At 42.8% G+C, this 24,851-nt stretch overlaps 1 protein-coding gene across 1 annotated transcript; it reads right to left on the reverse strand.

The window, feature by feature from the left end:
- Positions 1 to 13,348: 13,348 nt before the first annotated feature.
- LOC311229767 (cornifelin homolog B-like) lies at positions 13,349 to 21,189 on the reverse strand (the record flags this gene model as incomplete). The annotated part of the gene is made up of 3 exons (XM_084315842.1): positions 21,101 to 21,189; positions 16,500 to 16,651; positions 13,349 to 13,486 (listed from the first exon to the last, which is right to left on the reverse strand). The coding sequence occupies exons 1-3, from the start codon at positions 21,183 to 21,185 to the stop codon at positions 13,349 to 13,351; spliced, it is 375 nt and encodes a 124-aa protein (XP_084171968.1). The 5' UTR covers positions 21,186 to 21,189.
- Positions 21,190 to 24,851: the final 3,662 nt, after the last annotated feature.

Below are 24,851 nucleotides of genomic sequence, written 5' to 3' on the forward strand. Positions count from 1 at the left end.
AGGCTTATATTAAGCTACTCTCCCAATCTAATTTATATTATCACAAGAAATAAGAAGCTTACCCTGCCTGTAGGCTCCAATGTGGAGAGTTGTTGTATTCCCCTCCCTTGCTTTCGCCTTTCTTAATAAGTCTCCTTTTCTAGATCCAAAATTGAGTCAGTTGTTGTTACAGCGGTGACTTCTCTTTCTTTCTGCCCTCCTCAGTTCCTCTCTACAGGGGTGTCAAACTCATTTTCACAGAGGGCCACATCAGCATTATGGTTGCCCTCAAAGGGCCAAAGACCGTATTAATGTTAATGTAATGTAAAATAAATGTAGCTACTCATTTACATATTGTTAAACATGTTGTTTCTGTATTTATTACTTATTCAAGTTATACATATTGCATATGCATTTGCATAGATGTAGAAATGTATGTTAGCTTATGTTATTTTAACAAATAATTTTAGTTTATCAGAACCCCATATTACTCCATCAATCAATGATCAAACCATTCAAGTAAATAACAAAGAAGAATATCATCAAATACAAGCTATGACATTAAGTTTGTTCAAAACCTTTTTGTCACAGTCAAGAGGGGCAGAACTACAGGTGAGCTGCAAAGAACACGTGGGACAGATGTAGCAGATGTTACAAAAACAAATGGCTGCACACAACCTTGCAGAGGCCACTAATGGAAGATAGTTTAATTAACTTTAATTAACAGATTGCAGAATGGGTACAGTACAGTACAGCTCAATACACACAATTGTTAAGGGAATGCAGACCAGAGAAAGACTTTCGACTTGTTTACAGTTGTTAAGGGGATGCAGACCAGAGGGAGACTTTCGTCTTGTTTACATCAGGGTCCCCCATTTTCAATTCATCAGGACATAATATATGACATACATGATGACATACAGATAGACAGTACTGCTACATCTATACATTTATATATCACTGATTCTTGAGAGTTGGGACAAAACATGTCCTACATAGAAAAGTCTAATTTATATAAAAAAGAAAGAAATTCATAATGAGTGATATACTCACAAAGTTACATCTAAAGGTATTGTGTATACTGATGTTATGTTTTAGCACATATATTTGTTTTTTGGGGGATATTTGTTTAAATGTATAATCTGTGGTTAGAAGCTCCCATGTTAATTATCTTGTCCTCAGCAAGGGGTCACATTATTGACCAGCCCAAACAAGCTTGAAAGACCTCTCCACTTGTGAAAACATACATATCAAATCAAAGATAATGGTTATACATGTATAAAACAATGCATGCCATGAAACTCAAATAATATTGTCCATAGAAATCTACCTATCAAAGTTGTGTCCTCAGTTTATGTCAACTCTGTCAGACCTTTTCATAAACCTAATTAAATCAGGCAATAGCATGGCCAGCTCTATCCCTGAGGACCCCTTTTCCTTCCCCTGAATGTGGTGAATGCAACACTACCACACATGGTCTGGTAAGTTTTACACTTTTTGATATTTTAGACAAACAATGTCAATATTCCGATGGTCACAGCTGGAACATGTTAACACCGTCTCTCCGTTATTATACTTTTAAAAAACAATAGTGGATTGAATTCAAGTGTTTCAGTGAGATTATTAAGACAGCTAGCAACTGCCAAAAAACTAGCTAGCTGCAGTGCACAATACAGGCTTGGAGGGAAAATGTGTGCCCTTTTGTCAACTCTGTCAGACGTCAACTCCATCAGATTTTGTGTCTGACGGAGTTGACGTGTAAGCTGACGGAGTTGACAAATCCATTAATAACCTCATAATATGCTATTATTATACTATTTTTGAACATGGTAAAGGATTTAAATGTTATTTCAGAGTTGTATCTGCACAGAAGTGTGCATATAATAGCATGCATTACAATACACTTCTGACTTTTAGAGCATGGGCAAAACAAAGTAATAGAAATAGACAAGATGGGGGGCGGCTACGTGGCGTAGTGGGCAAGGCGCTCGCCACAAATGACAGAGACGCTGGGCTCGCCTGTTCGAGCCCAGCGCTCCACATTGCTTTCAGTTTAGCTGGTCGTTCATATTAATACACATTGGCCGTATTAGGGGGTGGGAAACTGATGGGTGGGGATCGGGCGTTGTGGACAGCGACTCCTACAGGTTGGTTGGTGCGCCTGCGCAGTAGAATCAGGAAGTGTCGGGGGCAGCGTGAGCCTCCCACGCGTTACTCCTCGCCACTGAGAGATCGAGCTGCGCAGGTGAAAAGATGCGACTGCTGTTACCTCAAGTACCGGAGGGGACTTGTGTATGACTTAGTCCACATTGCATCCGGCTTGTGGGAGGCAAGAAACAGCGTCCGTGACAGGGGAGGGTTGAATTGGATGATACGAAATTGGGATGGGAGAAAATATAGAAAATGGAAGAAAAAGTGGATCAAAAAAAAGAAATAGACAAGATGGGAGACAGGGCAAAGAGGTATCGGAGAAAATATTGGAGAGAGGTCCAAAAAAGGTGCAGATTGAAAAGGTCCTGTGAAGGTGCGGTGCTGGAGGCAGACACCCCCCCAGATCAGGATATTCTAGATAACAATGCCAAACAGCGCAGAGTCTCTCAGACAGGAACAGAAACAAAGTAAAACGCGAAAAAGGCATTCAAGAGAAATACAAACTTTAAAAGAGAAGATTACAAATGTAACAAAGCAACAAAACAACCTGAGAAAAACAATAATGTGCTGAAAAAAGGCTACAAATACATCACCACTGGACTCTCCAGGCACGGAAACAAAGAATATGCTATCAGGAAGCAAAGTAAGGAATCAGAAAATCCAAAAGGCCCTGCTATTCCACCACATCCTCAGAAGAGAGCTGAAGACAAACAAACAAACTCCTGGCCCATGGCGCCAAAAACCAGCACTGAGTGTGTCATCAGGCACGATTCTTAAAAAGTATCGTCTTCTTCAACAAATGAAAGACTCTGGGTTAACCTATAAGTTAATGAGAGAAAGGGAGCATCCTCAGAAAAGGCCAACATTCATACAGGGTGTAACACAGACTGTGCAGGATTTCTTCCTGAACTCTGCACGTGTGACGATGGATAGTGCTATTGATGGCTTTGTCATTATAAATTATTTCCCATATCTTTTAAAAGAAAGGGAATGATGTAGGTTAGAGTTATCCTATCCCAAAAATTTTACTCATATTTAAATTCCCCATTAAGAAACACATAATTTAGACACTTTGCATGTTAGGATTTCCTTCAGATTCATGTTGGCATCCATGTATGGCGAAGGCCCGGACTGGCCATCGGGAGCTCTGTCTGTCTGTCTGTCTGTCACACACACACAAAGGGAGCCGCATGTGATTGGTGGAGGCGGGACCAGGCCATACAACTGATTGACAGTGGAGATGGCGAATGGAATGGCACTTCTGCAAAATGACAGGAAGAGACAGCGAAAGACAAAACATTTCAAGCATAACCTGCGCTTGAAAATGGACAGTGAAAAAAGAGGAAGGGTCGAGCAGAGGGAAAGAGAAAAATACATACTGCTTACTGCTTGTATTGCACAGAACAGTCAAGATGGAAATGACTGGAAATGAAATGTTTCAACAGTGGAAAAAAGAGGAAGGTGGAGCAGAGAGGGAGGGAGAGAAAAATACATACTGCTGCTGACTGCTTGTATTTCACAGAACAGTCAGATGGAAATTACTGGAAATTAAATGTTTCAACACTTCAACAGTGGAAAAAAAGAGGAAGCATGGAGCAGAGAGGGAGAGAGAAATAAAAATAAAGGCCCTTGCAGGAGATGCCGCTAAATGTGGCAACATTGACCAAATGTTTTCTTGCACCACAGGACCAGCAGGTTAGTCATTGATAAAAATAAACATGCTAGCTAGCTAACATAGCTAACGTTACCATGCATCATCATCATCCCCTGTCACTTTTTCCCCCCCATAAATCTTTTATTCAACTTCAGTCCTGATAACTATTTTAATTTTTCATTGTTCTTGTAATGTCAGATTAGAAATGAAATACTCTCACTTTTCTGATAAGAGTTGTTAAGTCTGACATTACAAAAACAAAAAATCCATCAAAATCAGTGTTGTTGCTAATCATTGACACATGATGATTATAACAATTATTAGCCTGTAATAATCCCCCCCAGAAAAATCCACTTTGCATTTGGTATATTGAAAATATTTAAATGTTTGTGTGTGTTTTTTTAACAATAATTTGTGATGCCATCACAAACAATGGCATTTAAAGGGTAAACATTTTAAAGGTCCTGCACCAGCATGCAGGGAATTAAAAAGTGGCCTGACTTGGGCTATATTTCGCACTATATTTCCTGGCCTGAATAATTCCCCCAGTCCGGCCCTGCGAAGGGGTGAAAAATGGTCAAATCTGCCATTTTGAAATCCAAAATGATGTAGGTTAGAGTTATCATATCCGAAAAATTATCCTATATTTGAATTCCCCACAATAAACACATATTTTAGACACCCCTCATGTTAAGATTTCTTTAAAATTCATGTTTTCACAAAAGTATGGCCCGCCCTAATATGCTGACCACTGGTGGCTAGCCAAGACCATCGATGTGGATACTGATCAACAAGATGTGAAAGTGGAATTTCTGCATCCCCATGGTCCAACAGAAAAGGTTCTGTTTCTGCCCAGTTCAAGACATCATAGTGAAACTAATCGGAAATGCAGAAGGAAACGAAGCGGAGAAGTGGGTGAGAAAGTGAAGATCAGGAAGTGGTGTAGAAGAGGTAGATGAAAACAGGGATGAGAAGAAGGGGTCCTGGTCTCCATTACTGTTTTTGTTGTTGGAAACAGTGCATTTTGTAATAGTTGGAAACGGTGTATGTAAAGTTTGTTGTTATTACAATTAGGTTAACACTTTGGGTGCCGGGACACGTCTTCTCACGTCTTTGCTGGCCATGCTAAAGTTGCCGGGGGACGCTGTACAGCGTCCTTATATCAATATTTCAAAAATCTGCGATCGGATTCATAATGTCCCTCCGCTGGCCTGAGATCCACCAGCAGGACCCACTGAGCTCTCTGGCGGTTCAGGAGTGCCATCTGGTGGCCGATCGGCGCAACCGCTTAACAGGAAGCGCAGTAGAGGTTTTGCTAGACGTCCGTATTGCTTCCGGCCACTCGGTACATGTCCCGTGACTCTAGCTCGTCACACTACATAGCGATCGATTGCCAATAACTCGATAAACAACATGATTTGGACGTATATACCATTATACAAGCTGGAGATGGACCGGGTAATAATATATCCCATAATGATAAAATGTCTACTCGACGATGATCGCCCAACGGCGCGCGGAGACTGGGGTGAGTTTCAGCGTGTAACGTTACCGTCTTCGATAATAACTGATATTATCAACATTTGACCCACATTAGATGATTGGTATAACGCTGCCCACGGAATTATAAACGCCCCCTCGCCCATCCGGTCAACATCAGATGACGTGTAGTAACTTCTAGAAGTACGTCTAGTTGGAATTTTTTATATCGCGCTGATTGCCATCAAACTGTATTTCATCATCAATATAATGCATTTGGGGCTATATATCACGTTCTGGAGAAAGCTGCAGAAAGAGATGAAAACATACTTATACATTAGACCAGGGGTGGCCAACCCGCGGCTCGCGAGCCGCATGCGGCTCTTTGCCCGTCAATGTGCGGCTCTTCCATCCATAATTTTTTTTTTTTTTTTTTTTTTAACTTTTTTTTTTATGTCACTCATTCCATAAGGACGTAGAATAAACATTTACAATTTTTTTTTAAATGGTCCATTTGCATGTTCTTGGTATCTGAATCTAGGGACATATATGGATCAGTGTCAGAAATAGTGTGTCTGTTACTAGGCTTGAGTAAATTGTAATGAACCAAAGGAGAATATCAATTCTATTTAAAAAAAAAATTATCTTTGACTGTAAATAACACCATGCTAAAATTGACCAGACCTGAAAAATCTAAGCAAATGAATAAAGGGAAGATGATTAAACAGAAGGTTTTGTAGATACAGTACTGAATTCTGCCATCTTTTTTATAATGTAAATTTCTCCACCATTTTTCATCATATTGCAACACCGTTTTTTGCAAGACGTTCACAGAAAGGTAGAGAAACTAACTGCGTTCTGTTTTATGGCAATAATGTTCAGGTTTGTGGGAGATAATCCCAAAAAATAAGAGAAATTAAAAAGTAAATCCAGAAGTCAGATGATTGACAGGGGCTGGTGTGAGCTGGGTAGGGTAGTTTTTCGAAATTTGAAAGCCCTGAGTCTCTTCCTTCAAAAGACTACACTCACTTTTGGCTGTGCCACTTCCTCCTGTCAATATGCGCCGGTTTCCGACTCAATGCCCTGAGATTTCTATAATCTTATATTTCACTAATAACAGTTAAAATAATTGGTAAACAAACATAATGCTGAAAATATACACTTTTACTGTATATCTCGGGCTTAAGAGGTTAACCCTGTGAGGCCCAAATTAAAAAGAAATTAGCAACTTCAGAGGCCAGAGGGTGGGACATATAAACACATTTACTATCAAATAGCATTGTGAGGCTGATCAACAGGACCAATTGACTATACATGTGCTTAAAGGGGAACTATCTTATAAATGGCTTTTTTCAGTGTTTACCATTGTTTCTTAGCTATGTGGACTTATATTAATAGGATATATGTCTCTAATTCTCATATTGGCGAATTCTTCCAATTCTCCTCTCACAATATTCACCCTCACTGAACTGAGTCATCTGAAAATGTGCATATCTGTGATGTCAGAGATTTCTCAGCTGCATAATAATGTGGCAGTTGATGTGGCAGTTGGCACCAGGCCACACAGTGGTTGGAGCCCAGCCTCAAAACGGCTTAAGATCTTGAGGTAGAAAAATGTGGTTTTTAGTACTTGATTAGAAATACAAAACAATGCATTTTTTTTGAAAAAAACCTAGGTGTTCCATAGACTCACAGGAATTGTGTAAAAGTGCCCAAATAGTGAAAGAAATAGTAAAATAGTTCCCCTTTAACATTTTTTAAATAAACATTATTTTTTTAAATGGCTAAAAGTGATTTTGTAATTTTGCAACCGTGGGTCTCACAGGGTACTTTTAACCCTGTGAGGCCCAAATAAAAAAGACATTAGCAACTTCAGAGGCCAGAGGGTGAGACCTATAAACACATGAAGGGTGCCGTGACTGAAAAAAAAGGTTGAGAAACGCTGGTATATGGTGTGGCTCTTTGTGGTACCACAGTAATTTTTTTGTGGCTCTTAGTCTCTGACTGGTTGGCCACCCCTGCATTAGACCATACTTTACTATGAATATGTGAATGAAAAAGTTTAACGTTGCTACACAATGAACAATACATATAGGACTTTGAATGGGCCCTAATAATGGCAATGTAGCAATAGAATTTAAAAAGTTATAGCCCTGCAAAGAAGGGGACTTTCTCCATAGACAAATAGCGCTGGCAATCTATGGTATATCATTAATTTAACCTTAGGCAACCAAAGTGTTAACAAAATGTTCAGTATAAGACAAGGAGTTATTAGTTCTTATCATCGTCACTTCCATCTGTTTAAAAAATGCATGTGTTCATTTATCAGAGATGCATATACAATTTTGTCAACTCCGTCAGTTTCTCGTCAACACCGTCAGATCTTTGTCAACACCGTCAGATGTTTGTTTTTGTTAATTTTGGGGGAAATACAAATTCCTTCCTCAGTTTATGTTGTTTAAGTAATAAAGGAGCATCAGATCTTCATCCTCTTGTCTTATTTACTTAATGATCTTTTTTTTATCATATCAAAATTAAAAACAAAGTTTGAAAATGCAGATATTTCTAAATCTGGGTTTTCAGAATAGTGTGAAATTACACCTGAGGTTTATATATTATAATTTTGATTGCATACCAGAGTAACTAAACACTATTACAACATACTTCAGAACTTTAGATTCTTGTTGGACTGGAATAATTAGAATTATATACTTTTTTGTGTGTCTGACGAAGTTAACACAAATCAAGTTTCAAAGGGAAACATGTGAATTTGTTGAAAATGTTTTTCTATGTAGAGCCCGCACCTTTACATGGTTAAATAGCTCAGACCTTTCTCTACATGAATATACAACTCTAATCAATATAGTGTGCATTCTCAAAATATAATATTAAAAAGTGTTTTGTCCCGACTCTCAAGAATCAGTGATATACATATTATACATTAACGTGTTTAGTCCCTTGTTTGAGCCGAATCTGGGTTTAACATGATTTGTGGAGCTCCCTCTGGTGTTGTGGTCGCATGCATGGTATTCACTGACCTTTGTTTGGGAAGTATTTTGACATGTACATGGGTACCTTATAGTCATGTAGTGTATCTTGTAGACCAGGCCCATTGCAAGTTGCTGTACTCTGTGTTGCCCACATTGTCCACCATGTGGCGTTCGTTGGGGAAACAACGCTGTTTGGGGCAGCAACACAACACAGACACTGTATTTATAAATTTTTTTATTAACATTTTATTAACTTGACAGACTGTGTTCTCATAGTGATTCCTTCATGTCTAGCCTCCAGAAAATAAATGAGAAGCTATGGGGCCTGTCTCGCAAGCCAGAGGATATTGTTCGATTCCACGTGAGCCCTCCAGGAGGCAATTTAAACAGCCCAGCATGCTAATCAACCCGGTGTAAAGGCCTGCACTGGAGGGTGGCCCATTCCTTTTTTTTGCCCGCTCTCCCTCCTACTTTCTCCCACGTACTCCTTCTCTCTTCCAATTTCTCTACCTCTTTCACCCCCCACAGTTTTCACTCTTCCACTCACTTTATCTGTTTCTCCCTCCCCGCTTCTTTCTTTCCCTCTCTCCTATACCACTGGGGCCCAACTGGACCAGAGCAACCTGGGAGGAAGCTGTAATTGGGGCACTGTCTGAGGGAGCATTACATACTCTAGCAAGGTGTAAACATATGACGCTGGAGGAGGAAGTGGCTTCCATTAAGGAAATCATATGGGGCTCACTGTGCAGCACAGGCCGCCATGCAATTATCAGATTTCTGGAGGAATTCTGGAAACATATACTGTATAACAAAACCCCCTCTGCTGCAACAATAGTACTTTGGTTTCTGAAATGTCTCAGTCTCTGTGACCAGCGGACAGTTGTCTTGTCGTCTCAGGGCCGCGTAGGGGACTGTAAAACTAATACCGGTTTGCATTAAACCTAATAGTCGCGAATGGCCTATATTTATGTCAGCTAAGCAGGCCAGGGAACACTTAGCAACACCCCAAAGGGAGAGACACCATCTGCTGGCCTTGAGGGGAGGTGGAGAAATGCTGCACTAGAGCCTCGATGTAAAGGGCAAGAGGTGTGGAAAGGCACAGCACAGTACGAGGGAAACCATCAAACAACTTGTGAAATGTGGTAAAGGGTTAAACATTACATTTTGTCTGTAACCGTAGCACTAGAGCTTGGATGTTTGGATGAGCTCAGAAGACAAGAGGGCACAGCAAGCAGCGCTTCAGGGAAACAGTCAAACAGTCACTTGGAAATGCAGTCAAAAATACTGTATCAAATGGTACCAGAGCCTGAGGGCCGAGGCACAGCGGGGCTCCAGGCACAGTGTCGGGGGTTAAAGATCCTGAAAAATATGGTGAGTGGTCAAAGAATATTCCTCAGTGCTGTGAGAATAGTGATAGAGCGTGGCTGTAGAGAGGACTTTGTTGGGGAACCAGCGCTCCAGACAAAGTATCACAGTCAGGATCCGAGTTCTCCCTGCTGCCAGCAACACGTCAACAAAGTCTGGGTGGAACCCGGAGTGACCCTCGTCTGAGGAGGCGGCAGCACCCTGCCCCCCTGCTCCCTAAAATAATTCAATATTCTAATATTCCCCTGGTATTTGTTGTCATACAAAAATACAGAATACTTTTATATGAAATGCTTCTTTCTGTTTTGCTCCTGAGAGTGTGCTAGATAAAAATAGATAAGTATAAAATAGAAAGTCAAGTACGTAAAACAAGTGTAAACAAAAGTGTTCAATATACATATACAATATACAATGCAGAGTAGAGAAAAAGTAACTGAGTTACAATACAATATACAGTACAATGCAGAAGTGGGATGAGGTACAACTTAGGGTAAGGTGCAATGAGGTATGAGTTGTAGTAAAGAGATAAAGTGGTATGTGGTCCAGTTATACTGCTCTGATTAAAGGTTGTGTTAAAGTGGTATGTGGTCCAGTTCTGCTGCTCTGATTAAAGGTGATGTTAAAGTGGGATGTGGTCCAGTTATGCTGCTCTGACTAAAGGTTATGTTAAAGTGGTATGTGGTCCAGTTATGCTGCTCTGATTAAAGGTTATGTTAAAGTGGTATGTGGTCCAGTTATGCTGCTCTGATTAAAGGTTATATTAAAGTGGTATGTGGTCCAGTTATGCTGCTCTGACTAAAGGTTATGTTAAAGTGGTATGTGGTCCAGTTATGCTGCTCTGATTAAAGGTTATGTTAAAGTGGTATGTGGTCCAGTTATGCTGCTCTGATTAAAGGTTATATTAAAGTGGTATGTGGTCCAGTTATGCTGCTCTGATTAAAGGTTATGTTAAAGTGGTATGTGGTCCAGTTATGCTGCTCTGATTAAAGGTTATGTTAAAGTGGTATGTGGTCCAGTTCTGCTGCTCTGATTAAAGGTTATGTTAAAGTGGTATGTGGTCCAGTTATGCTGCTCTGACTAAAGGTTATGTTAACACTTTAACTGCCAGAAGATGAGTTTAGGCGTCCTTCCCCGCCATGCTCAAGTTGCCGAAGACGCCGTAACTCGTCTTTGATATCAATATTTCAAAAATCTGTGATCGGATTCATATTTCCCATCCGCTGGCCTGAGACCCACCAAAAAGCCCCACTGAACCCTCTAGCGGTTCAAGAGCGCCATCTGGTGGCCGATCGGCGCAATCGCCAAACAGGAAGTTACTTGGACGATGTGCTGTTCACCCATATTACTTCCGGGCACTCGGTATAGGTTCCGGCACTCTAGCTCGTCACAATACATAGCGATCCGTTGCCAATAACTCGATAAACAACATGATTTGGACGAATATACTATTATACGAGCTGGAAATGGACCGGATATTTTTACATCCCATAATGGAAAACTGTCTACCCCACGCTGATCGCCCAACGGCCCGCGGAGACTGGGGTGAGTTTTAGCGTGTAATATTTCCGTGTTCGACACTAACTGCTATGATGAACATTTGACCCACATTAGATGAATGGTATAACGCTGCCCACGGAATTATAAACGCCCCCTCGCCCATCCGGTCAACATCAGATGACATGTAGTAACTTCCAGAAGTCCGTCCAGTTGGATTTTTTTATATCGCGCCGATTGCTATCAAACTGTATTTGATCATCAATATAATGCATTTGGGGCTATAAATCACGTTCTGGAGAAAGCTGCAGAAAGAGATGAAAACATACTTATACTAGATCATATTTTAGTATGAATATGTGAATGAAAAAGTTTAACGTTCATACACCCTGAACAATACATATAGGACATTGAATGGGCCCTAATAATGGCAATTTAGCAATAGAATTTAAAAAGTTATAGCCCTGCAAAGAAGGGGAACTTCTCCATAGACAAATAGAGCTGGCAACCTATGGTATATCATGAATTTAGCCTTAGGCAATCAAAGTGTTAAAGTGGTATGTGGTCCAGTTCTGCTGCTCTGATTAAAGGTTATGTTAAAGTGGTATGTGGTCCAGTTCTACTGCTCTGATTAAAGGTTGCGTTAAAGTGGTATGTGGTCCAGTTCTGCTGCTCTGATTAAAGGTTATGTTAAAGTGGTATGTGGTCCAGTTATGCTGCTCTGATTAAAGGTTATGTTAAAGTGGTATGTGGTCCAGTTCTACTGCTCTGATTAAAGGTTGTGTTAAAGTGGTATGTGGTCCAGTTCTGCTGCTGATTAAAGGTGATGTTAAAGTGGTATGTGGTCCAGTTCTGCTGCTCTGATTAAAGGTGATGTTAAAGTGGTATGTGGTCATTATCCTGCTCTGATTAAAGGTTATGTTAAAGTGGTATGTGGTCCACAGTCTTTTTCGTCAAAGTAACTAGTAACTGATAGGTTCAGATAAATGTAGTGGAGTAAAAAGTAAAATATTTCCTTTGAAATGTAGTGGAGTAAAAGTATAAAGTTCCCTAAAACGAGGGAGTAAAGTACAAATAGCTTGAAATTGTACTTAAGTACAGTACTGGAGTAAAAATACTTGACTTTCCACCACTGCATTTCATAGTATAAGAAATGTATCGCGTACACCAGGGTAAAGATGAAATGTATCGCGTACACCAGGGTAAAGATGAAATGTATCGCGTACACCAGGGTAAAGATGAAATGTATCGCGTACACCAGGGTAAAGATGAAATGTATCGCGTACACCAGGGTAAAGATGAAATGTATCGCGTACACCAGGGTAAAGATGAAATGTATCGCATACACCAGGGTAAAGATGAGACTGAACTCTCTTGCCTGAAATAGAGCCAAGGATTTATTTTAAGTCATACAAATTGAACAGAAATAACTGCAGTCGCTACAAAACAGGCAAAATATAAAATCTTAACATTCAAGTGCAAATAGTTTGTGTATATTACAGTGTGATATTGTCATACAGTATATACTTGGAATGGAAATACCCAGAACGTTACAGAAATATCTAGTGAATTTAAAGGGGCACTAGCAAAAAAACAATGCTGATTGATTTTGCACATAATCTCACACACATGCAAAAACTGTAAAGAGTTTTGCACATTAATTTAGTTTGACAGTTATTGAGAGTAAATTAGTTTGAATATGGCCAATATGGTGATGTCATCGGGGACATTGATTCCTTGTGTCAATTACAGCTCAATGAAATGATGTAGATGTGAAAATAGCAATACCTTGTCTTATAGGAACTGGATCAATTCATTGAGGTGTAATTAACCGGCCGTATTCAAACTAATTTACTCTCAATAACTGTCAAACTAAATGAATGTGTGCAAACCTTTTCACAGTTTTTGGATGTGAGTGAGATTACGGGCTAAATCAATCACCATTGTTGGTCCCTTTAAGTTCTGAATAACAGAAAAGGCTAAAATTATGGCATTTACTGCCTCTGTTGTTTTCCACCACAGACTATTTATAGAACATATGCACCTTTAACATTCCCCTGCTCTTCCATCGCTGAAACATTGAACAAGAAGCATCTTACCCTGTATAATTATTTGGTGGATAATTATGTGGGAATCAATTAGTTGTCGGTTTGAAACCCGTTTTGGGTAAAAAAGAAAAAGAACAAAATGCTACACTAGGAGGTGGGTAGTCTTCTAGGAGACGCTAGCCAGGCTCCTATGCGCTTTGGTACTGCGTGGTGATCACGGTTGCGCCGCCCTGGGTGCGATTTTTTATCTTCACCTCGCGGGACATCTGGCACCACGTGCAGGGATAGCAGAAGACCACCTTACAGCAGTCATCACAGCATGAGCCCTGAGAGAGAGAGAGAGAGAGAGAGAGAGAGAGAGAGAGAGAGAGAGAGAGAGAGAGAGAGAGAGAGAGAGAGAGAGAGAGAGAGAGGAGATGGGGAGAGAAAGAGAGAGAGGGAGAGAAAGAGAGAAAAAGAGAGAGGGGGAGATAGAGAAAGAGAGGGAGGGAAGAAGAGGAGAGGGGGAGAAAGAAAGACGGAGAGAGAAAGCGAGAGGGGGGAGAGAGAGGGAGAGAGATAGAGAAAGAGAGGGAGGGAAGAAGAGAGGAGAGGGGGAGAGAGAAAGAGGGAGGGAGAGAGAAAGAGAGAGAGAGAGGGAGAGAGGATTAGTCTGGTCTGGGCTTTGTGGGGAAAGAAAAATTGTAATTTGTATTTGTATTTATTGGTTTAAAATACAGAGACAGTGCATATTAAGGAACATTTGACTGTAAATATGCCAGTTTAGCCAAGTTGGCTAATTTTCAACTGTAGTCTCTGGGGCAGGTGACATGAGCACAACAATAATACACAGTAGGAATCAGTATAGGTTACAATACATTAAAATACAACCCCTCAGTTAAAATGGTCGCACACTTGACCATCTCTCAACCATGATTTTAAGTTAGTTTTAAATGAGATGTAACTTTGATACTCCCTGAGCCGTGTTGGCAGACTGTTCCAGGTGTGGGCTGCTCTCACGGAAAAGGCTGTCTGACTAAAAGCAGACCTCCTGTTTGGGACTACACAGTCCCCTCTGACTACAGACCTGGTATATCTATCAGCAGATGCTTTCTGTTTTATGAAAGTACAGAGGGGGGGAGGAGCCAAGCCATGTAGGATTTTATAGGTAAGGCAGGCATCTTTGAATTTGACAAGATTGTCCCAGCTCAGTAGGTTCTGGTTTGCTATGCTATAACAATGGTGGTGGCTGTTTGTTTTCCTGTCCAGAACTTTCACAGCCTGATGGTAAACTACCTGTACAGATCGTAATGTTGTACAGGAGGCTTGTGTCCAGCTAGTCAGACAGTATGTTAAGTGTGACATAATAATGGCATTAAAATACAGTGCTGCTGCTTTTGTTGACAGAGAGTTTCTGATGTGACGGAAGTTTGATAAGTGAAACTTTGCATTGTTTACCACCGATTTGATTTGTTTTTTAAATGTAAGATTGGAGTCCATTTTTATCCCAAGGTATCTATATTCGGATACAACTGTCAACCTTTCTCCTCTGACATAGACATCAGGTGAGACAGTATTCATCAGCCTCTTTGTAAAAAACATGCAAACAGTCTTTTTGGTAATTAAATGCAGACATGAGTTAGTCAACCATTCAGTGACCGATGTCAACACCGCTGTTAATTCTGATCATCTTAACCCTTTCACTGCCGCACTACCAAAACGGTTTACCCTTTCACTGTGACAATACACAGAAGGTTAACAGCGACCGTCGGTTGTGTGATAGTAAAGGGTTATTAACCTTCTGTCGTGTGGCAGTCTGGAGCAGAAGTCCCCACGTCAACAAGATAGATACTGTCATCAACAGCGCCCTCCGGACAGTAACTGGTTGCCTGAAACCCACCGTGTCCTACCTGCCAGTCCTAGCTGGAATCGCCCCAGCCAGTCTCCGACGTGATGCGGCTACCCTCACCCTGGCAAGAAAAGCCCAGAAGTACGACTGGCACATCCTGCACAAAGCCACAACAACACCGGCACCACCAGGCAGGCTAAACTCTCGCCATCCCTACAACAAGGCAGCACAAGAAATGCTACAGTCTATTTCTGAGGACTTGTCCAGAGACGCCTGGCTGGCAGCATCCTGGAAACGATCATGGGAGTCGGCTGGGCCCTCCCGTATCCAGCGATACATCCAGGACCCAGGAGGTGGTGTAAAAGGAGACGATTTGCCACGCCATCTACGGACCTCGCTGAACCGTCTACGCACTGGAGTTGGGCGCTTCAAGTCTTCCATGAAGAAGTGGGGCCTCACGGACAGTGCGGCATGCGAGTGTGGCGAGCCTGAACAGACTGCCGAGCATATAATCACCGGCTTCCCCGTCTACAGCCCGCCCTCAGAAGCTGGTCTTTTCGACGTAGGACCATAGACGAGGAGCGTGGGCTGCAGGACACAGAGTTGGCCATCTGATGATACACGAAAGAAGAAGTGTGGCAGTGAAAGGGTTAAGGAACTTTTTTCCAGTGCCGTTTCCATAGAAACAGACCACGTCATCACCACCCACCACCACCGTCTTCCACTGCACCACACCCCCCCCGTTCAGTGACGGATCACAGAGCCTGTGAGAAGGAGAACCACAAACAACGCTTTACAATTTTCTGTTCCTCACATTCACCCATTCACTCACACAGCGACGGCAACCTGCTCATCAGGAGCAATTAGGGGTTAAGTGTCTTGCTCAAGGACACTTCGACACGCTGCCCGGGAGGAGCAGGAAACTTTCCGATTACCAGACGACCGCCCTACCTCCTGATCCACTGTCACGCCCACTAGATGTCGCACTAGAGCACCAGCTTGTCATTTATCCAATAATGTGCATTCCACGTGGGGGAATGGGAAGTATGGAGGGGATACATGCCTGTGACATGTAAACAACAACTTTCATTTTAGCTAACTAATTAGTCAGAAATGGACTATGAACAATGCCTGTCAAATGAGCCATACTATTGTCTCCATAGCTATAATACAGAGCAGACGACGGCAAACATCGCTAAGATGGTCAATAGCGCTGGTGTCAGGCGGTAGAGATGGGGTAAGTCGGTGGCAGTCAAAGAGTTAAAGAACACCTTAGAAAATGTCAAAAACCTCTGGAGATTTCGCCAAGAATTAAGTTTTCTCACGATTGGATGGCAATCACTTCTGTTCTGAAAATGTCTCAGAAACACCCCTTTCTTTTCAATCTACCTAGTCATGTCATATATCCTCTGAATGGAGGTTATGTCTCTAGTCTGTGCTTGTAAAGTTTCAGGAGGCTGTGATTATCCTGACGGTCACAATAGGTAATTTTATACAGTGAGGGTTCTTACCTGGATGCCGTAGCGCTCTCTCATGGAGGAGCGGAGGCAGCAGGACACCGCCATGCAGCTTACGCTGTCCAGCACCGGCATGCAGCAGCACCAGCCAAAGTCACCCGCCGTCTTGCACTGCATGCAGGGGAAACACCACCACGCACAGCAGCCTGGGAGGGACGCAAGGGAGGAGGGGGAGAGAGGTTATGGTACTGACACAGTGATACTGTGGAGAGAGAGGGGTTATGGTACTGTGACAGTAATACTGATACTGCAGAGAGAGGTTCCGGTACACTGACAGTAATACTGCTACAAATCTTTTGACGCGAGGCGGTGAGAGGTTGTGCTGTTGATGACGTTGACGATGACTATGTTTATGACCGTCCACCAGATTACTGTAGGTTTGAATTTGTATCTATCTATCTTATTACTATCTCAGAGACAAACATATTCACACACAGGTTTATTTTCTGCTATTTTATGAAGTATTTCAGTAGTCGAGCTGTGCGTATTTGTTTATTTGTTTATTAACTGTTTTGAAGCAGAAGCCCACACTACAGAACAGTAATCCAAGTGGCACAAAACCAAAGCACAAACAATCTGATTAAACAATTCAAACGGAAGAAATGGTGCACATTTCCTGGCAGTAGCAACAGCTCTACCCAGCGTATGAACACTGTTCTCATTCTGATCCTGGCGTCTCTAAAGTCAAATCTATACTCCAACGTGCCGCTTGACGCTTCACCGACGGTGTTGTATTTGGCTGCGGTTGCAGCTGGTTGCCTCTGGGCTTACGGACCCACGATCCGGCATCCATAGATACAGTGCGTTATATACAAAGTGTCGGGTGTGTGAGGTTCGCCTCTTCCCTGGACCTTTAATTCCTGTTCCCTGGACCTTTTATTCCCTGTCTCCTCACCTCACCAGCCCCCACCCTCGCGTTGTCGTTACTGTGAGGTTCGCCTCTTCCCTGGACCTTTAATTCCTGTTCCCTGGACCTTTAATTCCCTGTCTCCTCACCTCTCCAGCCCCCACCCTCGCGTTCGTTTACTCTCGTCTGCTCTTCAGCAGCCCACACCCTTGGACTACCTGTCATTATGTGTTTGATTGGTCCTTGCCGAACACACACTTCTAAATCAAGTATCAATTACCATCACGCACCTGATGTGTGTTCTAATTAGCGCCCCTGTGTGTTAAATAGCTCGATCTCCCCCCCAGTCCTCGTCGGGTCGTTCTCTATCTGTAAGCTCCTACGGGAGATTCCCTATCTGTATCTGTTTCTGTATTCTGGATGCTGTTTCATCTCCGGCGTGAGACGAGGTGCCAGCCTTCACCACCTGTCGCCGTTTTGCCTGGAGTGGGACACAGTACTGCGCTCTCTAATTCTCTACGGGAGGTATTCCAGTGTTCCACTCCAGACCCCGCGCCAGACGCGCACCACTCCAGACTCCGCGCTGATGCGCTCCTACAGCAGACGCGCACCACTCCAGACTCCGCGCTGATGCGCTCCTACAGCAGACGCGCACCACTCCAGACTCCGCGCTGATGCGCTCCTACAGCAGACGCGCTCCTTCAGCAGACGCGCTCCACTCCAGACGCGCATCGCTCTCTAATTCTCTACGGGAGGATGTGTCTCTCCGAGCCGGCGCGCTCTCCGAACCGGCGCGTTCTCCAAGCAGACGCGCACCACTCCAGACTCCGCGCTGATGCGCTCCTACAGCAGACGCGCTCATTCAGCAGACGCGCTCCACTCCAGACGCGCATCGCTCTCTAATTCTCTACGGGAGGATGTGTCTCTCCGAGCCGGCGCGCTCTCCGAACCGGCGCGTTCTCCAAGCAGACGCGCACCACTCCAGACTCCGCGCTGATGCGCTCCTACAGCAGACGCGCTCCTTCAGCAGACGCGCTCCACTCCAGACGCGCATCGCTCTCTAATTCTCTACGGGAGGATGTGTCTCTCCGAGCCGGCGCGCTCTCCGAACCGGCGCGTTCTCCAAGCAGACGCGCACCACTCAAGACTCCGCGCTGATGCGCTCCTACAGCAGACGCGCTCCTTCAGCAGACGCGCTCCACTCCAGACGCGCATCGCTCTCTAATTCTCTACGGGAGGATGTGTCTCTCTGAGCCGGCGCGCTCTCCGAACCGGCGCGTTCTCCAAGCAGACGCGCTCCACTCCAGACGCGCATCGCTCTCTAATTCTCTACGGGAGGATGCGTCTCTCCGAGCCGGCGCGCTCTCCTCCAGACGTCTAGCCTGCGCGCTCCTACTCCATCCCTGTAAGCAGCTCTGCCCCTCGCCCTGTCCAAGGCCTTAACCCTGTTCTCTCTGTCCCTGTCTCCAGCCCGCCTCCGCGGGCCTCTGTCCCTGTTTCCCCTCTCCAGTACCCTAGTCCCTCGCCCTGTCCAAGGCCTTAACCCTGTTCTCTCTGTCCCTGTCTCCAGCCCGCCTCCGCGGGCCTCTGTCCCTGTTCCCCTCTCCAGTGCCCCAGTCCCTCGCCCTGTCCAAGGCCTTAACCCTGTTTTCTCTGTCCCTGTCTCCAGCCCGCCTCCGCGGGCCTCTGTCCCTGTTCCCCTCTCCGTTGCCCCTGTTCCTGCCCTGTCCTTGCCCTGGCCCTGTCCTTTAGCCTCTTAAAGGCACAGTGCCTATTTTCCCTAGTTCTTGTTTTCCAGTATTTTGTGTTCTCCCTTAGCCTTCCCCTTAGCCTGCTCGCCTCTTAAAGGACAGTGCCGCTTTTCTGTTGTATTCAATAAATGCCCAGTTCTTGGCTTACTCTCATACCTGTCTTGTGTTGTGCGATTGGGGTCGGTTACAAACCATAACAGGGTGTAGATGCACATGGACCTGAGTGCATGTGAGGTGGCATGGTACGGAGTATGTGGTTAATGTTGTGTCATACCATACAAGACTATTGTGCAGTAATAGCATCAATGCTTTGTTGCTGCTTCCTTTTTGGACCACACGTGGTTAATCGCTAGTTCTCCATTAAGAACGCCTTCCCTTTCTGGGCCAACAGGCCTAATAGCCAAACAAAATAAACACACCACTTACTGTACTAGCCTCCCTCTGTCTATGAGAGAATTACTAGAGTGAAGTGCTAACTATGCTACCCGCTCTACCTCGGAGGGCTTCTACGAGTATCGATTTCAATTAGCTCCCTCCATATTTTCAGAAGATTCGCCTAAAAGTACACGCAAGTAAATGGAAGATTGCTCCACTTCTACAACGACCATTTGCATGTTCTTGGTATCTAGGGACATCTATGAACCTCAGGGAATGTATTCCCAGTGTCAGAAATATTGTGTCTGTTATGCTTGAGTAAACTGTAATGAACCAAAGGAGAATATAAATTATTATTCGTTTTTTCCCCATCTTTGATGGTGAATAACACCGTGCTAACATTAAGAGAGAGGGACTGTAGATAAAGGACGTTGGTGCAAGTGCTAAAAAGACCAAATAATTAAAAGTTGTTAAGCAGCTGAATGCTGCGTTGGACAAAACACTTAATGCATCGTAATTCTAGTCCTGGGCATGTATAACGGGTACGTCCTAGTACCCGTCACGAAACTTCGACCATGCCTCGAGTGGGAGTCGAACCCCGAGCATCTGCTCCGGGGCCAGTATAGCAAACCGCTGCGCCAAGAAGGGAATTCCCCTCTAAGCGCTCGGTTTATCTGCCTCTGGGGAGTGAGTTTTACACACTTCTATGTGCCGTAGTCACACTATCGCGGCACATATCCGTTACATTCACCCCCCCTAAACTCACACCACCCAAGGCATCCGGGTCAACGGCACCAGTATAACGGGTACGTCCTAGTACCCGTCACGAAACTTCGACCAGCCTCGAGTGGGAGTCGAACCCCGAGCGTCTGCTCCGGGGCCAGTATAGCAAACCGCTGCGCCAAGAAGGGAATTCCCCCCTAAGCGCTCGGTTTATCTGCCTCTGGGGAGTGAGTTTTACACACTTCTATGTGCCGTAGTCACACTATCGCGGCACATATCCGTTACACATGCAGTACAGTACCTCCGCCATGAGGGTAAGAGTGCATACTCAGACCATAGTGGGTGCAGTTGATCGGCTATGATCTTTTCTGACCATTTCCTGGTGTACTGGTCTGACATGTTTGTAATACTGCACATTGCTTCAACAGTTGCCTTACCTCTTAATTTGACCACTCTAATTTATTCTTATTCTGTACAATTAGTGCTGTATCACTGTACATTAATACTACAACTCTGTACATACATCTGATTAGTACTATTACTCAGTAGTACTCACTTATATATTTTATACCCAGTTGAATTACCTATACACTGTTGCACTTTACAGTTACCTTTGCACTCTGGCTGGATGCCAAACCTCTTTTTGCTGTACTGTACTTGTGATGCATAACGGCAATACATTTGAATGTAACATAATAGCAATGCAGTGACTCATAGGGACATGGAAGTCTTGGACTTTGACACCTAGGCTATTAATGGGTGGCGGGTACTGTAGGCATTATGCCATTGCATGGAGTTGTTTGACCAAAAGAAGAAAAAAATAAAAGGCGTGTAAACACCAGAGGAATTGTGTCGTTGGGTATCGTTTCATTATTAAAGTCTGACACGACGTGACTTACAGGTGCCAGCATCAGCACAACAGTCACAGAGTCCGGTGGTCCATGTTCCTGAGCCAGGCTGGGTCACGATGATCGTTTGAGCCATTTTCTGTCCCAGGGAAGAGGACAGGAGAGAGAGAGATGGAGGGGGGGGGGGGGAGACTGGGTGTTAAACAGAAAACTGCTGTGATACCTGATTGATTGATTGATTGATTGACATTTTTATTAACAGATTGCAGAATGGGTACAATACAGTACGGCTCAATACACACAATATATAGGTATAGGCAGGGTTCGAATTATCACCTGAGAGCTATGGGGGCCCCCTGAATTTTTTTTTTTTACTATTTCTTTTCCTTGAATTGTGGCTGTTTTCGAAGTCATATTTAGAGGAATATCTCATTAGGATTAGTCTAATACTAAGTAATAATGACATCACACAACATTCTAATCATTAGACCAGGGGTGTCAAACTAATTTTCACAGAGGGCCACATCAGCATTATGGTTGCCCTCAAAGGGCCAAAGACCGTATTAATGTTAATGTAATGTAAAATAAATGTAGCTACTCATTTACATATTGTTAAACATGTTGTTTCTGTATTTATTACTTATTCAAGTTATACATATTGCATATGCATTTGCATAGATGTAAAAATATATGTTAGCTTATGTTATTTTAACAAATAATTTTTGTTTATCAGAACCCCATATTACTCCATCAATCAATGATCAAACCATTCAAGTAAATAACAAAGAAGAATATCATCAAATACAAGCTATGACATTAAGTTTGTTCAAAACCTTTTTGTCACAGTCAAGAGGGGCAGAACTAACAACTGTGAGCTGCAAAGAACACGTGGGACAGATGTAGCAGATGTTACAAAAACAAATGGCTGCACACAACCTTGCAGAGGCCATACATCCAACTAATGGAAGATAGTTTAATTAACTTTAATTAACAGATTGCAGAATGGGTACAGTACAGTACAGCTCAATACACACAATTGTTAAGGGAATGCAGACCAGAGAAAGACTTTCGACTTGTTTACTTCAGGGTCCCCCATTTTCAATTCATCATAACATATATGACACACACGACATACAGATAGACAGTACAGATACATTTATGACATACCAGATTTGCAAATACAGTACTGTTTGTGATACAAAAAGAGTCCAGAAATGAGAGAAGAGAAGAAGTACCCAGAGACAGATCTACAGTATTGGTACAGTATATTATCCTGTAAAACAATAAAGTCGTGATGACAAAAGTTGGCCATAAGAGAATAGTCTACACACTAGATCAATATGTCTGCAGATGTGCTATACAAGCTCATAAGATAAGAGTGTAATACCTTATTAATAGCAGTCTATTCAAAGGTTAAAACAAGGTTTCCCCCAGTAGATTAGGCTTATATTAAGCTACTCTCCCAATCTAATTTATATTATCACAAGAAATAAGAAGCTTACCCTGCCTGTAGGCTCCAATGTGGAGAGTTGTTGTATTCCCCTCCCTTGCTTTCGCCTTTCTTAATAAGTCTCCTTTTCTAGATCCAAAATTGAGTCAGTTGTTGTTACAGCGGTGACTTCTCTTTCTTTCTGCCCTCCTCAGTTCCTCTCTACAGGGGTGTCAAACTCATTTTCACAGAGGGCCACATCAGCATTATGGTTGCCCTCAAAGGGCCAAAGACCGTATTAATGTTAATGTAATGTAAAATAAATGTAGCTACTCATTTACATATTGTTAAACATGTTGTTTCTGTATTTATTACTTATTCAAGTTATACATATTGCATATGCATTTGCATAGATGTAGAAATATATGTTAGCTTATGTTATTTTAACAAATAATTTTAGTTTATCAGAACCCCATATTACTCCATCAATCAATGATCAAACCATTCAAGTAAATAACAAAGAAGAATATCATCAAATACAAGCTATGACATTAAGTTTGTTCAAAACCTTTTTGTCACAGTCAAGAGGGGCAGAACTAACAACTGTGAGCTGCAAAGAACACGTGGGACAGATGTAGCAGATGTTACAAAAACAAATGGCTGCACACAACCTTGCAGAGGCCACTAATGGAAGATAGTTTAATTAACTTTAATTAACAGATTGCAGAATGGGTACAGTACAGTACAGCTCAATACACACAATTGTTAAGGGAATGCAGACCAGAGAAAGACTTTCGACTTGTTTACAGTTGTTAAGGGGATGCAGACCAGAGGGAGACTTTCGTCTTGTTTACATCAGGGTCCCCCATTTTCAATTCATCAGGACATAATATATGACATACAGATAGACAGTACTGCTACATCTATACATTTATATATACATATTATACATTAACGTGTTTAGTCCCTTGTTTGAGCCGAATCTGGGTTTAACATGATTTGTGGAGCTCCCTCTGGTGTTGTGGTCGCATGCATGGTATTCACTGACCTTTGTTTGGGAAGTATTTTGACATGTACATGGGTACCTTATAGTCATGTAGTGTATCTTGTAGACCAGGCCCATTGCAAGTTGCTGTACTCTGTGTTGCCCACATTGTCCACCATGTGGCGTTCGTTGGGGAAACAACGCTGTTTGGGGCAGCAACACAACACAGACACTGTATTTATTAATTTTTTTATTAACATTTTATTAACTTGACAGACTGTGTTCTCATAGTGATTCCTTCATGTCTAGCCTCCAGAAAATAAATGAGAAGCTATGGGGCCTGTCTCGCAAGCCAGAGGATATTGTTCGATTCCACGTGAGCCCTCCAGGAGGCAATTTAAACAGCCCAGGGCCCCGTTCCCCGTACCTGGATAACTGAGTTAGCCGGATAACTTTCGGGTAAGTCTGACTTAAGCCGGACTTTCCGATTCCCCGTACCTGGATTTTCCAAATCACCATGACAACAGATCCAAAAGTTTGAGCCTGGTCGAAAGCAGAGTTTAAGTTCAAGTTAGCCTGAACCATCGCCACGCCCCCGCAAAAAAGTGACAGCCCGTTTCCTGAAATTATTCCCACAGTCTACGATCTGCATTATACCATTCTGAATTACGTTTTTGTGCTCCATTCTTCCAGAGGGGGCTTTTTAAATGTAAAATAGACCCAAAATGCCTGCCAACCCAGCGACCGGTGTTCGAAACCCTGTGTTTCCAATATAATTTTTTTGAATATAATATTAATGATTATACGCCAAAGTAGCCTGGTTTTAAGTTAAAATATTATAAATCTACATGCATTGAGGATGTCATTCTTTATATAGCTCTCAACGTGCACCAAATTGAATTATTCCTATATTGCAAAAAGAAGGAAAAGACTAGGGTTTCGAACCCCGGTCGTCTGCGTGAAAGTCAAAAGAACAACCCGTTAGACCACAGTGGAGATAAGTTAAAGATCGACTATACATCAATCAATGGGTAAGAGAGCCGTATCGTAATTCTGTATAACAGTTTAACTAATTATTTTCGCTAGCAAGATCTCATTTGATTATTCAATCCAGCAGGCAAGTTTAAAGAAATATAATCTGATTGATTGAGGTAATGAGGGACTTAAAATTAGCCTATAGATAACGCATTTAACTTGTCGGCGAGGCGATTGAGCCGTATTGCAATCTGTCAATAAAGTTTTAAATCAATTAATCAATCAATGCCGTTAGAGAATCAGGATCTCTGCCATCGATACGTGCTGGCTTTTCACCTGAAGCGGCCGCGCGCACTTAGCCTGGGTCTCAAGTCTGAATCGAGTTAACGAGACTGAATCCACCTTCGAGGAAC

This window comes from Notolepis coatsorum (genome assembly GCF_963971535.1).
Source record: "Notolepis coatsorum genome assembly, chromosome: 6".
NCBI lineage: Eukaryota > Metazoa > Chordata > Actinopteri > Aulopiformes > Paralepididae > Notolepis > Notolepis coatsorum.